Source organism: Armigeres subalbatus, chromosome 2 (genome assembly GCF_024139115.2).
Source record: "Armigeres subalbatus isolate Guangzhou_Male chromosome 2, GZ_Asu_2, whole genome shotgun sequence".
NCBI classification, from domain to species: domain Eukaryota; kingdom Metazoa; phylum Arthropoda; class Insecta; order Diptera; family Culicidae; genus Armigeres; species Armigeres subalbatus.
Genome location: NC_085140.1, coordinates 280,244,241 through 280,260,374, shown reverse-complemented (window position 1 = coordinate 280,260,374; position 16,134 = coordinate 280,244,241). Strand labels below are relative to the sequence as shown.

The 16,134-nt window shown below is 38.8% G+C and overlaps 1 protein-coding gene across 3 annotated transcripts in view; it reads left to right on the top strand.

Annotated features, from left to right (window-relative positions):
• Positions 1-16,134, top strand: part of LOC134212313 (neurotrimin-like) — a 332,613-nt gene that overhangs the window by 135,031 nt on the left and 181,448 nt on the right. For 2 of the 3 annotated variants that reach the window (XM_062690045.1, XM_062690046.1), the window contains exon 4: positions 12,452-12,668. In XM_062690045.1, the coding sequence (XP_062546029.1) occupies positions 12,452-12,668 (217 nt within the window). Of the gene's footprint in view, positions 1-5,609; positions 5,724-12,451; positions 12,669-16,134 lie in introns of those variants that run through there. The other variant, XM_062690048.1, reaches the window with a different exon arrangement.

Sequence of the window (16,134 nt, the reverse complement as noted above, 5' to 3'; positions counted from 1 at the left end):
CGCGTACACGATGGCTTTTTGCAGTTGAAGAGGTCCTGAGGGCGCTCAATGTTCAGGGCGACTGGAAGCGATTGGCCCAGGATCGAGTCCAGTGGAGAAGGATACTCCATTAGGCGTAGGTTCATCGAAGAGCTGTAGCCCATCAAGTATCAAGTAAGTAAATAATGAGAAGAAAGAAGAAAGAAAGATGAGAAAAGAAGAAAAAGAGGTGGGAGAAAGAAAGATAAGAGAAGGAAGCTAAAAGAGTGAAGGAAAAAAGAAATAAGATAAAATGAAGAAAGAAGGTAGAAAGAAAAAACCCAACTTAATTCACCGAGTAGTGATGCTGCCTTTCTCGCATTTAGCCAAGACACACACCTTATATGGCGCTAATACAATTCGATGTACCATTTTCTTAATAACTTTAAAACGCAACGGTCAATCGTTATCAAATTGATCAACTAGGCTTTACCACCTTTCGAATGCAACTTGTTGCGAGAAAATCGGTTAAGGATTACTATATGAAACGTTGTCTAATGTTTTTCTAAGCTTTTGTGCACACACATACACACTAGAGTGGAGCGTCATGGTCATTTTTTCAAATCAATGTTTTTTCGAAGCCATTCTGGGTCCTGAACAACTGTGCAGAATTTGGGACCAATTGGTTGCTTCTTCGCTTTCCGCATCGCGTTTGAAGTTTGTATGGAAATTAATATGGGAAAACGTATATTTTTGCATTTCTACTACTAGAGGTTTCAGTTCATCGTAAACCAAGTGGCACATTGCGTTAAAGTATAACCCAAAGTATGCCGAAAAACTTTGCTGAAGAAGGCACGTTGCTGGAACATTCACGAAAAAAGTTATAACGCTTCGAACATTGAGTGTTGAAACGATATGCAAAAAATTTTATTCTGGCAACAGTGCCGTACTACGTACACCAATAATTTAACTGAGTGTTATTTCAAAATATTTGATCTTATAGGGCTTTAGAGCTAATGGGAGCTATCCGGAATTATTTCACAAAGAAAAAAATCCGACAAGAAGGAAGATGGTTTTTGCTTTTTGATAACCATAGGTTGTCCGGTAGTGCTGACAGATTTCTTGCATATGGTTTGAACAATCAATTTTCTAAACGTAATAACATTTTTTGTAGACCTTTCAGCTACGTACCTTTTTTGGCAAAGTCTTTCGGCATCTTCCAGACGACGAGCTCGGTGGTCTAGTGGCTACCGCTTCTGCCTTATAAGCAGGAGGTCGTGGGTTCAATTCCAGGCTCGTCCCTTTCCTACTTTGTATTTCTATCTTAGTTCTTTCTGTGTTTCACGTTATACCAAAACGATTCCTACTGTTATAACCTTCCACGCAATCCCAAAACCTCCCGTGGCACCTATGAGAGGTCGTAGAGTTCTCTGCATCTTTCTTAAGTAGGTATCCAACAAACCATCCTTCCCCTTCCTCAGCATTCGCAAGGACGTGGCCAGGACAGATCTCGACTATTGGAGAGTACATTGCTTCCATCTAAGAGTTAGTGATTAGTCCCAAATCAATATCTGTGGTAACGGATGAAAGTAATGCTACTCTCATACAATAGTCTTGGCTTGTACCACCTACGAATTTGTGCGAACTGCTAATGCTAATGCTAAGTCTTTCGGCATCTTCCAGACTATATGATATCGTTTTGAGTCACGTGATTGGTGATAAAAATGGGAGCAAAAATGTAAAAAAGTACGTTTTCCCATACTAATCTCCATGTAAATTTAAAACGCGATGCGGCATGCGAGGTTGCAGCCAATCGAGCCCATATTTTGCACAGTTGATTGGGGTCCCAAAACGATTCAGAAAAACCTTGATCTCACTTGATCGGACGAAGTTTGCGTTTTCCCATACAACTGCGCCCCACTCTAATACACACATACATACACACGAACAGACATACATTTGCTCAGCTGAGTTGAGCTGAGTCGATTGGTATATAAGACTATGGGTCTCTGAGACCTACATAAAAAGTTCGAAATGATAGCGAGCGAAATGAAAGCCTTTCGGTACAACTTTGTTTTACGAGAAAGGCAAAAAGGAAGAAAGGAATTAGAAAGAAGGAAGCAAAAAGGAAGAAAGAAGGAAGAAAGAAGAGAGAAAAAGGAATAAAGAAAGAAGAACGATGGAAGAAAGAAGGAAGAAAGAAAGAAGAAAGAAGAGAATAAGAAGGACAAAAGAAGGAAGAAAGAAGGATGAAAGAAGGAAAAACTAAGGAAGAAAGAAAGAAGAAAGAAGGAAGAAACAAAGAAGAAAGAGGGAAGAAAGAAGTTAGAAAGAAAGAAGAAAGAAGGAAGAAAGAAGGGAGAAAGAAGGAATAAAGATAGAAAAAAAGTCGGAAGAAAGAAGGAAGAAAGAAAGAAGAAAGCAGAAATAAAGAGGAAAGAAAGAAGGAAGAAAGAAAGAATAAAGAAGGAAGAAATAAGGAAAAAAAGCAAGAAGAAAGAAGAAAGAGGGATAAATAAAGTAAAATAAACGAAGGAGGAAGAAAGAAGAATGGAGGAGAAAAATGGAAGTGCTAACTTCTCACTTCTCATTCGGCCAAATGGCCATTTTCAAGTAGCATTTTAAGTTTTATGACGTTCTTGAAGATCATCATTTACTCTACTTAAATGATATAAAACCAATATAAGAGCAAAATGTTACTAGGGTTCGGCATAATGACACCGTGGTACCAGACGCGACTTTGAGATTCGCTTCGAAAAATGAACATCAAAACTGGCTTCTTTTTTTTCTCCAAATTCAAGATACGATGAACCATCCCGCAAGCCAATGTATACGAAGACGAATTGCGAACTAATGAAGCATCTTCTTGAATAAGCTAAAGAAAATGTCGACCATATTAGGGCCGATGCCCACGTAGCGTGTTTTTAAGCTGCGTGCACGCCGCATCCACGCAAGGTACCCAGCATCAAATGTAGTGGTGCACACGTTTACGTGTGCATTACTCCATTTGATGCTGGGTACCTCGCATGAACGCGGCGTGCACGCAGCGTAAAAAACCGCCACGTGGACATCGGCCCTTATAGCTCCAGTGAGTCAAGTTGAACCCTGAGTTCCAATTCAAGATTCACATATAAGTTGATTATTCTTCAATCAAACTGCACAGTTCGTTGAACATGGTTATATTTCCGACATTAACTTTACGCCGTCAGTTTTTCGTAGTTGCCGCAAAGGCTTGCTAATGGTTTATAAATTGAATCAGATTGGTTTAGGGATCGTTCAACAATGATGTCACAGGTGTTAGGGTGGAGGGCGTCTAAGATGTTGTGACACTACATATATTAGGTATACAAAAAAGCGTGACAGAGGGGGGGGTCTAGGAATCTCAAAAAGTAGTGGACGTCATTCTTGAATCGCCCCTTACTTTGCCTGTAATTTCAAGTTCAGCGAATTAAGTTCCCCAACGATGTCTTATATGCAAGCGAGACATTTCTGTCATTCTTCTTCATTAAGGTTGGCAAGCAAATCATCCATTCCCCAACTTTTCAAGATAAATTTAATCCCATCCCGTTAAAACGTTAAGAAACATTGCTATTTGATAAAATTGGTTAAAACATTGCTAATCACGGTGATAATCACGTACGGCAGAGTAGAAAAGAAAAACCTTGTGATCTGCATGCATTTCTCTGCAGAGTTCTTACAACAAATGGGTGCTGAGAGGTTCAGATTTGATACAGTTCACGAATCATATATTTATGAAAAATATAAATATATTTACCCACCATTTCAACACGTTTCAATTGTGTCTTTTTCAAGGGGAAAATATTGAAAAGAACACAGTGAGTAGCCATTCAACAAATTGAAACGTACAGTCGATCCATAACCAGGAAAGTTAACGATTCTTCGCGATTCTTAAAGCTCACGATTCTCATGTATAGTCGATTCATAATCAGCAAAGTTCGATTCTTTAATTCGTCTTCGTTATTTTGATTTTACCCCAAGCATCCTTGAGCAGCACAAGTCAGACTAGAAAAGTTTACAGCAACTTTTTTGTGACTAAATCTGGTTACATATGAGTTGCAGTAACATATGTAAAACCTTTGTGCTACTAGGGCACTACGAGGAACATTTAAATGGCACTGAGAGTACAGGCAGTGAAAGTCAAGGCAGCGGACGATTGAAGCCAATCAACCTTGAGGGAAGTTAAGGATGCCATCCAACAGATAAAGACCAACAAAGCAGCTGGTAAGGATGGTATCGGAGCTGAGCTCATCAAGATGGGCCCGGGGAAACTGGCCACTTGCCTGCACAAAGTGATAGTCAGAATCTGGGAAACTACTGGAGGAGGGGAAGGAAGGGGTTATATGCCCCATCTACAAGAAAGACGACAAGCTGGAGTGTAAGAACTTTCGAGCGACCACCATCCTTAATGCTGCCTACAAAGTGATATCTCAGATCATCTCCTGTCGTCTGTCACCATTAGTAAATGAGTTCGTGGGAAGTTATGAAGCCGACTTCGTTGACGGCCGCTCGACAACCGGCCAGATCTTTACTGTACGGCAAATCCTTCAAAAATGCCGTGAATACCAGGTCCCAACGCACCATCTGTTCATTGATTTCAAGGCGGCATACGACAGTATAGAATGCGTAGAGCTATGGAAAATTATGGACGAGAACAGCTTTCCTGAGAAGCTTACCAGACTGATCGTGGTTGGGGAAGATTTCGAACAAACACTCCAGTTCGTTCGAATTGCTCCGGGGACTAAGACAAATTGATTGACTTTCGTGCCTATTATTGTTCATTATTGCGCTAGAAGGTGTCGTGCGGAGAGCCGGGTGTTACAGCCGGGGTACGATTTTCTACAAATCCTGCCAATTTATTTGTTTCGCAGTGTACATGGACATTGTGGGCAGAACTGTACATCCGCCTGAAACGTGAAGCAACAAAAATTGGATTGGTGCTGAAAGCATCGAAGACAAAGAACATGCTAGTAGGCGGAACCGAGCGCGACAGGGCCCGCATTGGAAGCAGTGCTACGGTAGACGGGAATATTTTCGAGGTAGTCGATGAATTCGTCTACCTTGGATCCTTGCTAACGGCTGATAACAATGTTAGTCGTGAAATACGAAGGCACATCATCTGTGGACATCGGGCCTACTACGAGCTCCTGAACAAAAAGTTCAATAAAGATTCACCACGGCACCAAATGTGTCATGTACAAGACGCTGATAAGACCGGTAGTCCTTGTGGTAGACAGTACAAACCTTAAGTATAATCCATCTTATAGTATACGTAATGAATGTGCATTAGTACCATGCTTCCCCACCGCTTGGTTATCAGACATGCAAGCACAGTCAGTCATTTCTCGGAGCTAGGCGCGTGTGCTTCGGATCTCGGTACCTCAAGTGGCGACGAAGATGAAAAACAAATTTCGGGTGAAAAAAAGCATTAATTTCGTTCTGTGTGAAAAGTAATTTATGTGGAAAAAAGTTATTCGAAAAAAAAGGTGTGCAAAAAAAGCACGCGACAAGCGCGGGTGGAAAATAAAATTCTTGAAAAAAATGGGATGTGAAAAAAACGAAGAAGAATGAGAAATAAATGTGCATATTCGTTGAAAAAAAAAGAGAAATAATGTACTTTTGTGATTAAATGCAAGAAGTTGGAAAAAAATGCCATGAGAGGTAAAAGCATTTTTGTATTGTGTGTTGAATTGTGTTATTGGGTAATTGTTGCGTAAGGAAAATGAGATGGATAAACTGTTATCAAGGTATGTTGAATCCTATCGGTAAAGAAATAATTGTTAATTCATTAACTCAAGTTTTCGCTCATGTCTTAAGTCATGAGCCATAAAAAAAAACAAAATGGCATTTCTACTTTTAATCCATTAACGTAATAGTATGTATTGTGTGTGTAATTGGAAGGTGCACTAGCATATTCAAAAGCATCACGCGACTAAGTAGCTATATTTATGCATAGGGTTCACACAACCACGTGCTCATGTGAGCGCGCGCAAGTCAGGAGTATATTCTGCGTCTCACCGCCTGCAGTAGCTATAGAGGGCTGTTGCCTAATCCCATAAAAGATCCATAAACGCATGTAGCGGGGAATGATTCGCGAAACTAATGCCAGAAAAAAAGAGATAACGGAAGGAAACAAAATGAGAGTAGAGCAGCGCAGGCTCTTGAAAGGTACATGTGATTGAATTCACTGACAGTGGGCTCATTCAAGAGTTCTAAGTTGTTGCGTTCTAGAATGTGATTCAATTCACTGTATTGGTGTGAAAATTTAGAATAGCGGAAAGAGAGTAGCTTCACTGAGAAGACATAAGTCATTGATGCATGCATACTGATGCGTTGACTGACGTTGACCTTCAGCATTGCACTAGGGTTCATTGGAAATATGCAGCGTTGAAACAGATGTTTGTGGTATTTGCACACAAATTAGGTTTATTTCAATTCTTTGTTTTATTCTAGAATTTAGGATGAAATGCTTACAATGAATGTGAATGTCTGATTATTCAGAGTAGAAACTGGGGATAACGTGATTAAATTCACTACAGACTATGAGCAAGAAGCGTGATTGGATTCACTAATTACTCAAAGAGATGACAAGTAGACTATGAAAAATTCACTATACACTTTGAGGAAGAAACGTGATTCAATTCACTAAGGAATAAAATATGTGGCTAGAAGACATATGGAAGCATAGAGCTGTGATTGAATTCACTTATTGCAAAGTACAACGTCGAAATGGCAGTGTCTCATGAAGAAGTGGTTTGATTTGAATTTCCATTTGGGATACTATTTCCATTGTGATTTGGGTTCCATGGATATTATCCATGGTTCGAAGTAATGGAGAGCCTATCGAAGTAATGAAGTAATGAAGCAGCCTTGATGAAATCTGGATCCAGTTAGATCATCAACCGTCAACTGAAAGCGTAGCATTCCGTACCACAGGAATAGTAGAATTTTGGCTTATAAAGCTAGATGCTGGCGTTGCGGCAGATATCAACATTGGGAAAATTGAGAATTTTCGGCTACTGATAAAACTCATCGTTGCCTCATGAAAGGTAATTTTTCGTCTCTAAGTCTAGTGGAAGTCTAACGTTGAATTTCATCACAACGGAGTCATGCGTCGATTAAATCTGACCGAGAATCTAACTTCAAGCGGTTAAGGACTGAGAGACATGTCGAGACTTGTGTGGAAATCGATGGTAAGCAGAAGCAGTTGTAAGTCTACAATATGGCTGATGAGAAGGACGAATTCATCAAGTGTTACGTAGAAGAAACATCGATGCGCTCGTAGATTCTGGATCCACGTATACCCTTATTGACAATGCAACCTGAAAACTGCAAAATATGATAGATGTCAAGTAATAGCGGAGAGTGAACGATTCAAAGCAGTTTCTGGCGTACGGATGAGTACCTCTGAAACTGATGACGATTTTGACGGAGTTCTTGGGGGTCCGAAACAATTTCAACAGCGAACACGTTTTATGTCATCGAAGGTATTAAAAAGTCTGCTAGGGAAAACAACAGCAGGGAATATGAGGCTTTTGCAAGTCTGCCTGCCAAGTACGATTGGAAAGAATGTCAACAATGTGGACATAAAAAAGATTGCGAAACTTAAAAGATTTCTGTTGACTTTGCTAGTTAAAGAAAATTATTTAAGTTTTTTTAGAAGAAGTTTGCCATTTGATCGTTTTGTTTCCTCGACGTGCTATGCACATTCTTTATTAGACCAAATCAAAGCTAGAGCAGCTAAGGAAAATAGGTATAAAAAAGGTGATGGACGATAGGTCACGTGTAACAAAACCAACTTCCTGAGTGTCGTCCTTAGAGCCGAATGTATAATAATGATTAGATTGTGTGTCGATATAACGTGAGCAAATCAAGCTATTCAACGTTATCCAGTTTTTGAAAATTTTCTTGCAAGGTTCAGTGCAGCGAAGTACTTTGCGATACCAAACACCAAACAGACGTTTCATCATGTTGAACTAGTGAAAGGAAGTCGAGACATTACAACTTTAGTCACAAAGTGGGGTCTATGTCGTAAAGGCTCCTCCAGACATAAGCGATATCATTGCCGCAACGGCGATAGCTAGTCGCCGATATTCTATCGTTGGGTCGCTGTAGGCAATGTTCCATTTACGCTTCCATAGCAACGGCGACAGAATCGCAGTCGCTAAACGATAGAATCGCATCGCGATTGTTTCGTAGCGTGTATTTGGGGAAATCATTAAAGCTACCTAACGTTCTGGTGTTTTTTCTTGACTTGATAGAGGTCGTATATGGTGGCTTTATCGATGACATTCTGATGTGGGGTTTGAGAAAGGACTACCAAGACGGAACAGTGAAACATGCGCTAAATACGTTGATTAAATCCGGTCTATCGCTCAACGTCAACAAATGAAAGTTCAAGCAATATGAAACTTATTGCCACGGGAAAGATCCAACCGATAACTGAATGATGATCCCCACATCTGGGATATTTCGACTTAAAGGAAAGACCCATTTTGGTGACGGATGTTTCGGGAGTAATACTCGGAGCAGTGCTATGCTTCGCGTACTTAGTTAAAAACAGAACAGCGATATCCGCCAATCTAGAAGGTGGTATTGGGAATTATCTTGAGTATAAAACGCTTCCAGATCTACATTATTGAAATATCATTCACGCTAGAAACAGATCATCGACCGTTAGAGGCATTGTCCAATACCTAGAAATGAAAGATAGTTGCTCAGGTTGCAAATGTTCAGATTCTAAAGGAAGGGGTCACCTAATAAAGCTGATTGCTTATTACGTTAAGCTGCTAGATAGTGCATAACAAGAAGAGATGTAAGTTTACAAACGTCGGTCAATTTATTATACTTTGGTAATAGGTAAAACAGAAGATTTATAATATGACCGATATGTCGAAAGTATAATCCGATCAATCGAAGAAACCGCTGCGATAGATATATCTTAAATTATTGAGACTACTGATAATGATAATTAATTACGGGCTATGTAATGATTAACAGCTAGCTGAAAGATCAGATAAAATCTTATTTTGCATTTGGTACTGAGATCACGTATGAAAACAGCCTTATTCTTTGACGCTCTAAGCTTGGTATTCCAACAATTTGTGAAGCAGAATGAAGGATACCTCGGTCAATCTATGAGGAGACGGTTGCGAGACACATGTTGGTATCCAAAGATGGGACGAGAAGCTGATGAAATATGCGAAAGATGTGAAGGTTGCCGGCTGGTACAAGTTCTAAATTTCCCAGATCCAATTCAGCGTAGGACCAGATAAACCATGAATCAATATTGTCTTACTGTTGGGAGGGTACATTCTGGTAATAATTGATTATTTCAGTCGACATGCGAACTTGAGACTGTGACGATCATAACTGTAAAGCAATCCATCAAAATATGGGACAAAATCTTCGGTATCTGGGAAGTTCCGTTTCAATTTAATTCGAGGAGTATTGCCAAACCAAATGAATCTTTCTGAACCATACGCCACATCAATGGTTCCATACTAACGTTAAGGTAAAGTGCAAAATAAAACCGCCCTTTACTGAAAAGATAGAAGATTTTTAATGTTCTATACGGTAAATTCCGAACTGAAGTAGATCGGCATCTAAAAATGTATAACAACATTCCTCATTCGACTACAGGCAAGATAAGCTGGGTTGCTTCAGAGTTGTAAGTCACGCGCAAAGAGTATAAAAAAAACTTTGAACGAACTGTCACAGCAGTGACTTCCACTAATTTTGCTGACCTAGATAAAGAAATGAAATCATCTTAAAAGCAGTGAGAGGATACTAGTCGTCCACCAAAGCTGAGTGTTATAGCAATCGGTGATGTTGTACTTACAAAGAAAAACCTACATCCAACCAACAAACTCACGGTCATCTTCCTCGAGGAAAAGATTTAGGTCCAGGGTTGTACCAGTTCGAATGTTTGAATTTATTCATTGGGAACGGGGGAGAAGTACGAGCAGAATGTTTTGCATTTGAAGAAGATTGCAGAACTTACAGACCACGCCGAGGACATCGAGGTTACTAAAGAGAAACCAGACGACAAAGCGCTCCGACGCTCCGACAGATCACGTAGACAAACTCACATGTACTGCTAAGGTAAATACTATATGCTACTAGATCAGTGAGTATCCTTAGTTTCATATAAATATATATTTTCAATTATTCTTGAATAACAAATAATATTAATAATAACCTTTCTATTTATAAAAAGGGAGATGTGGTAGACAGTACAAACCTTAAGTATAATCCATCTTATAGTATAAGTAATGAATGTGTATTAGTACCATGCTTCCCCACCGCTTGGTTATCAGACATGCAAGCACAGTCAGTCATTTCTCGGAGCTAGACGCGTGTGCTTCAGATCTCGGATCTCGGTGGGCAGACCAGGTGCAAAACGACTTGCCAAGCGTGGAGCGCATCCGAGAATGGAGAGATGTGGCCTCGAACCGTGTATTGTGGCGTCAAATTTTGGATTCAGTGTTATCTGTTTATATGTAAACTAAATAAATCTTCTATATAATGAAAATGAAATGGTCTGTGTTCGTATCCGCATAACTCAAAAACGGCTGAATGGATTTTCTTCATTCCTTCAGCAGATATGTTCGTTATCGTTTCCGACGGGTTTATATGATATTTCCTTATGCTAAAATCACGAGTTAGGTTGAGTAAATCGAGAAAAACTAAAATAAAGATTCGTATGGAAATTTCGCATGAGCAGTTCACAATGCGCATTTTCGCCAATTATGCAGGACAACGTCTGCTGGGTCGACTAGTAATAAATAAGATAAAATAATAAATAAACGGCTTGTAGTAATTAGATTGCTTAAGAAGTTATCATGATTCATGGTAAATATCAACTTAGATCATTTAAACTAAAATTAATATTCCTAAATTTGAAAGAGTAGCACTCTTCTGCCAAGTTATTCAGAATGGCTGTTTACGTCTTCATGGAGATATACCTCCAAAGTGTGTATTTCTGCAAATTAAAACCGTTTGATTATTTTATTAGCAATATATTCCCCTTGTATGCTTTCATTACCTCTTCCATTGCAGAAGGCTCATAATGCGCAAAGGTTTATCTATTTATGCCTACCTGATCAGGGCTCCCCAACCACGGAGTCCATTCAAAAATACCCAAAAGTTCCCGTGACTTTTCCCGTATTCTGACGACGATTTTAACCCTCATGACAAACGAAAACCACCAGACGTAAAAAAATACTGGACGTTCTTTTCTTCTCCCCATCTCAATGCGGTATAGCAAACAAAAATCATAACATAAATAACCAAGCCAAATGTAACAAATATATTAAGTGCCTATATCCACTTATAAACAGAAAATCAAAACTTTTTCTTAAGAACAAACTTTTGATTTACAAACAAATTTTTAGACCTGCCATGTTGTATGCTGTGCCAATATGGGCTAGTTGCTGCAATACCAGAAAGAAGGCACTCCAGAGGATTCAAAATAAAATTTTGAAAATTATTCTGAAGTTGCCTCCGTGGTATAGTACCAATGAACTTCATAGAATTTCTAATATTGAGACATTGCAACAAATGTCCAACAAAATAATTTCCAATTTTAGACAAAAATCGTTGCAATCTTCTATTGCAACGATTAACTCCTTGTACCCTTAGTATAAAATAGGTTAAGTTTAGTTTAAGCTGAAAACATTGTAATTCCTACATGGTTCAATTCAACCAGAGGAAAAAATTCTAACTGCCAGAGGCAATTGAAATGTATTAATAATAACTAAAAGCGTAACATAGCAAATAAGGATGATAGTGTTAAGAAAACAAGGAACACCTAGTCTAAGAGATGAATGCATGTATTAGATAATTAGCAAATAAAATTAGTTAAAAAAAAAAGAAAAATAAAAATAAAATAAAAAAATAACATAAATAACCGAACCATCTCTTCGAATTTTATGACAAATACCCACATCAAGTGGTTGTTTTTTTTATTTATTAGCGGGATGTTCTACCATTTTAAAAAGTGGAGCAATGTTTGGTTGAATAACTGGACATTGGTCAAATATTATAATCACTCGATGCGGTACTTTGCGTCCTTGATGACGAAGTCCTGCTTCCGGAATTTCACAAATTCCATTACAACTACTCTCGAAAGCATAACAAAGCATGTACATATTAACCAATTGGTGAATCTAAAGACTTGACTTCAGTTTAAATCCAAACTTGAAATGGAACACTACATCTTCTTATGTTTTATACAGTTTGAGTTGTGGCAAGTATTCACGTTTACTAAAAGGACAGTATTTACATCGGTTCCCACACGGGAACATTTGCGGTAATTTTTTAAATGGCACACAAACACTATTCCTGCAATTAACATTGAAAATCAGATTAGGCCATGGATCATGACAATTGAACCAATCTTCATTTGAATCAGCTCTAATGATAGTCAGACGAGATTTAATGTTAATTGGATTCATTTTTTTTTTCGTTGCAGGTAGCGTGGATGCACTTCGAGCAGTCCGCGATTCTCACTGTACATAATCATGTGATAACTCGCAATCCGCGGATCAGCGTGACGCATGACAAGCATGATAAGCACAAAACATGGTTCCTACACATATCAAACGTCCAGGAGGAGGACAAAGGCCGTTACATGTGCCAAATCAATACCGTGACGGCCAAGACGCAGTTCGGCTATCTGCACGTTGTTGGTAAGTTCCACCTAACGAAAGTAAAACGCGTGTTCCGATCCCACTTTCTGTCATCCGCATTTATTCAAATAAATTGATACAAAATCAAGCGAAACATCGATATAATGAAATCAGCTTGTCCTTAGAGGAAAAGCAGAGAGCTGGATAATTCAATTCCGATTGTGCTACTTCTGCTGGTGCTACATTCAACCCCGTAATCACACGTGTCGACGACGGTGTCGATTGAAATTGTTTTCCGCTACAGAATCGATATTCTATTCAATCACGTCGTCAGTCGAATCGTTTTAAATAGAATTGGGGTATAGATCTACGGACACAAGTCTCAAGAGGAAACAAGAGATTAAACATTTTATGTTGTTTGATAGCGTTCCCGGTAGGAACCATTATCGTGGGCTGTATTTAACATTATTCGATTTAAAATGGATGCGATAAAAAAGTGGAATCTGCTAAACTTGATGGGTTGTGTTGTATTTGTCGACAGATACAAATAATTCATTATGCAGATATAACTGAGGTTCCTTAACATATTCCAGATATTTGCATGAAAATACATTAAAATTACATAATATTTTCACCTATGTATTCTCCATTATATATGTTTTTATGAAAAACAATAAATTTTTTTCGCAGAGATTTTTTGTTGGTTCTTTTATTCTGAATTTTTTAATCATTCCAAAATATTTTTGAGCTTGAGCTTGAGCTTGAGCTTGATTGACTGCTCGTAGTTGCTACTCCATTATGACCAGATCAGCTGTTCTTGCACAGGGAACCAACAGATGTTTGCTTGGGACTAGCACACATCTTCAATGTACAAGTACTGGTGATCTCATTTGTTAGGTCATACTGGCGCCTGCCACGTCAGAATGCAAGTCAATGTAGGGAAGGGATAGGAAATAATGATGCAATCACTCGCCCACTGCAAGCCGAATATACCTCTGCATTTGCCACGAGTTCATGCGGAATTTGTTGGAATTTATGGGTTAGGTTGGAGAGGCAGGGGTCCGTCTTGGTTAACGAGCTGCCAATGTGATAGATAGGAGAAGGTAACTGATGGAATTTCTAATTAGATGTAGGAAACGAGCTCTATAGTTCATTTCCAATTCTAGCAGATTACTGATAGAATACTCAAGTTGGAGGTATAGGAATAGTAATGGAAACGGTATGGAAGTCCATTTCCAGTTCTAGCGATTGCTAGAACATGAGGAATAAAGAGAAAGATACAAAGTAGGAGAATGGAACGGACCTGGGATTTAACCCACGACCTCGTGCGTATGAGGCAGAAGCAGTAGCCATATGACTACCAAGCCCGCTATTAATCATTCCAAAATATTTTTTCCTAAGAACTCAAATGAATGATGTTGCTATTTTCGCCTGCATAACGAAAAAGATCCACCATTCAAACTGCCCGTACTGCAACAAAAGAAACGTGACTTCACCTATCTTCATCATGTATCGATTTCCGACACCATCCATCCAAGTCATTGAGAATCTATTGAACAGTGTACCAAAGTGCCATGCTCTGTCGGTTGACACGTCGTTGCTGCAGAGGGATGCAAAAACGACAAGGTAGCGACAGGAGAAAAAAAAACTCAATTTAAATTCAAATCACATTAGGATCATTGCCATCATCCGACACATAAATACCTGGAACTGGAACGAGAATCCGCGCCAACGACCGTCCGTGTTCTGTTCGTCGCATCGCGATACAGCCAGTACTTGACAACCGCGCACTGCAACTGCTGAGAAGCAGTAAGAAAAATGTTGGCTCCTCTGGCGAATCTACCAGCGGGAACTGCTACGCCCGCAAGAAGGCGCCAAAAGTCAGCGGGAAGCACGTCAGACAGACGTTCGGACCGGGGGAAACAATTTCAAAATAAACATTTATTTATTTTCATTTCCTGATGGCAGTTTTCAGACGGTTTGCGAAAAATAACGAAGTTTTCCGTTCGTTTTTCTCTTCTCTGGATTGACCGCTGCGTCTCCACACAGTGGTGGTTCTATAAAAAGCAGCTAGTTACAAAACATAAAACATAAAATGCTGTATTGGTCTCAAACAGTATTTTTTTTTCATTGGTTTATGATAATAACGTCAACATTTTTTATTCCTTGACTAATTGAGGATTAGCTTTCCAAAAACCCCATCTGTTTTGTCATCTCTATAGTTGAAAACCAAAAACAAAACGAAAATAGAAAAAAGTGCTGAAATATAGTTTTGGACTGACACTAACAATCTCATTGTTCAGGTCGGTTCACAATGCAGCACTTTTTTTTGTTTTTTTTTTGTTTTTTGTAATAGTTACAGCCGTTAGAAAATATGGCTTCTTTGGCAAAGTTGACGTTATTTAAGTCAAATAATCGACTGCGACAAAAAAATAAGGTAATTTGTCTGTTGGGGCCCAGAATCGCAATTAATAACTGTGGAAACGCATAATAATCACTAAGCTGCGAGGCGGCTCTGTCCCAGTGAAAGGATTTAATGCCAATAAGAAAAAGAATTTGTCTGTTATGAACAGGGAATCAATATTCGAGCAACGCCTAATAATATAGGGTTATGCGCTAATTCGTCCATGGCGCTAGCATTCGTCATATCAAATTCTAAATCACTAAATACTCGCGAATCGTAAACTAACATAATAAACTAATCATCTGGCGAGATAGAAAAAAGTGTACACTACGATCTGCATTCATTCAAATTACATTCCGGTGTTACTTACTTGAAATACAGTTAAATTTAACTTTGCGGCTCTGACTTTTGCACAATTTCCTACGTTATCCGTGCGACGAAGGAAAATCCAGTTCGTTCACTGCTGTAGAAGACGCACAACACCGTCACCAAAATCAACGTAATTCACTGATTTTCACAGCACTTTTTCACATAAATTTCTCACTGCGCACTAAATAAAAGCAATGTTCATTGCTCAAGTGAAAAATAATTGAAAAATAACTACCGGAAGGCGTTCAAATGATCTGTTTTTTCAAACTTTAGAGCGTTTGAAATTTATTTTCTTCGTCGCCTTGTTTATAGTCGAAAAACGCGTTGCCAAACTGGCGGTTTGAACTGAAATAATCTTATGCTACACATCTGATAATACCACCCTACTGTCATCGCCTATTTAACCAATGGGAAAAATGGTGGCTAACATCTCTGGGGTTAGCGCGCGGTGGGCCCCACTGACAATTCAAAATTAGTAAACAAAAACATCATTTCAGGACTAATTTTCTGTGATGGAGTAATTGCTGTTAAGCGATTTAAATGATTTTATTACTATTATCGTTATATACCACCTATTCCGTGCCGTGAAAAATGTGTTCGATTTTCAATTTAATTGTAATAAGACCGTCATCCAACACAACACGGTTAGTACGGTTTTGAAAAAATATTTGAATATTTGGTAACAATATTGTATCAGAAAATAACGCCCACAACAAAATAATAACGTGAATTTTATGCTGGAGCCAGAAGCAT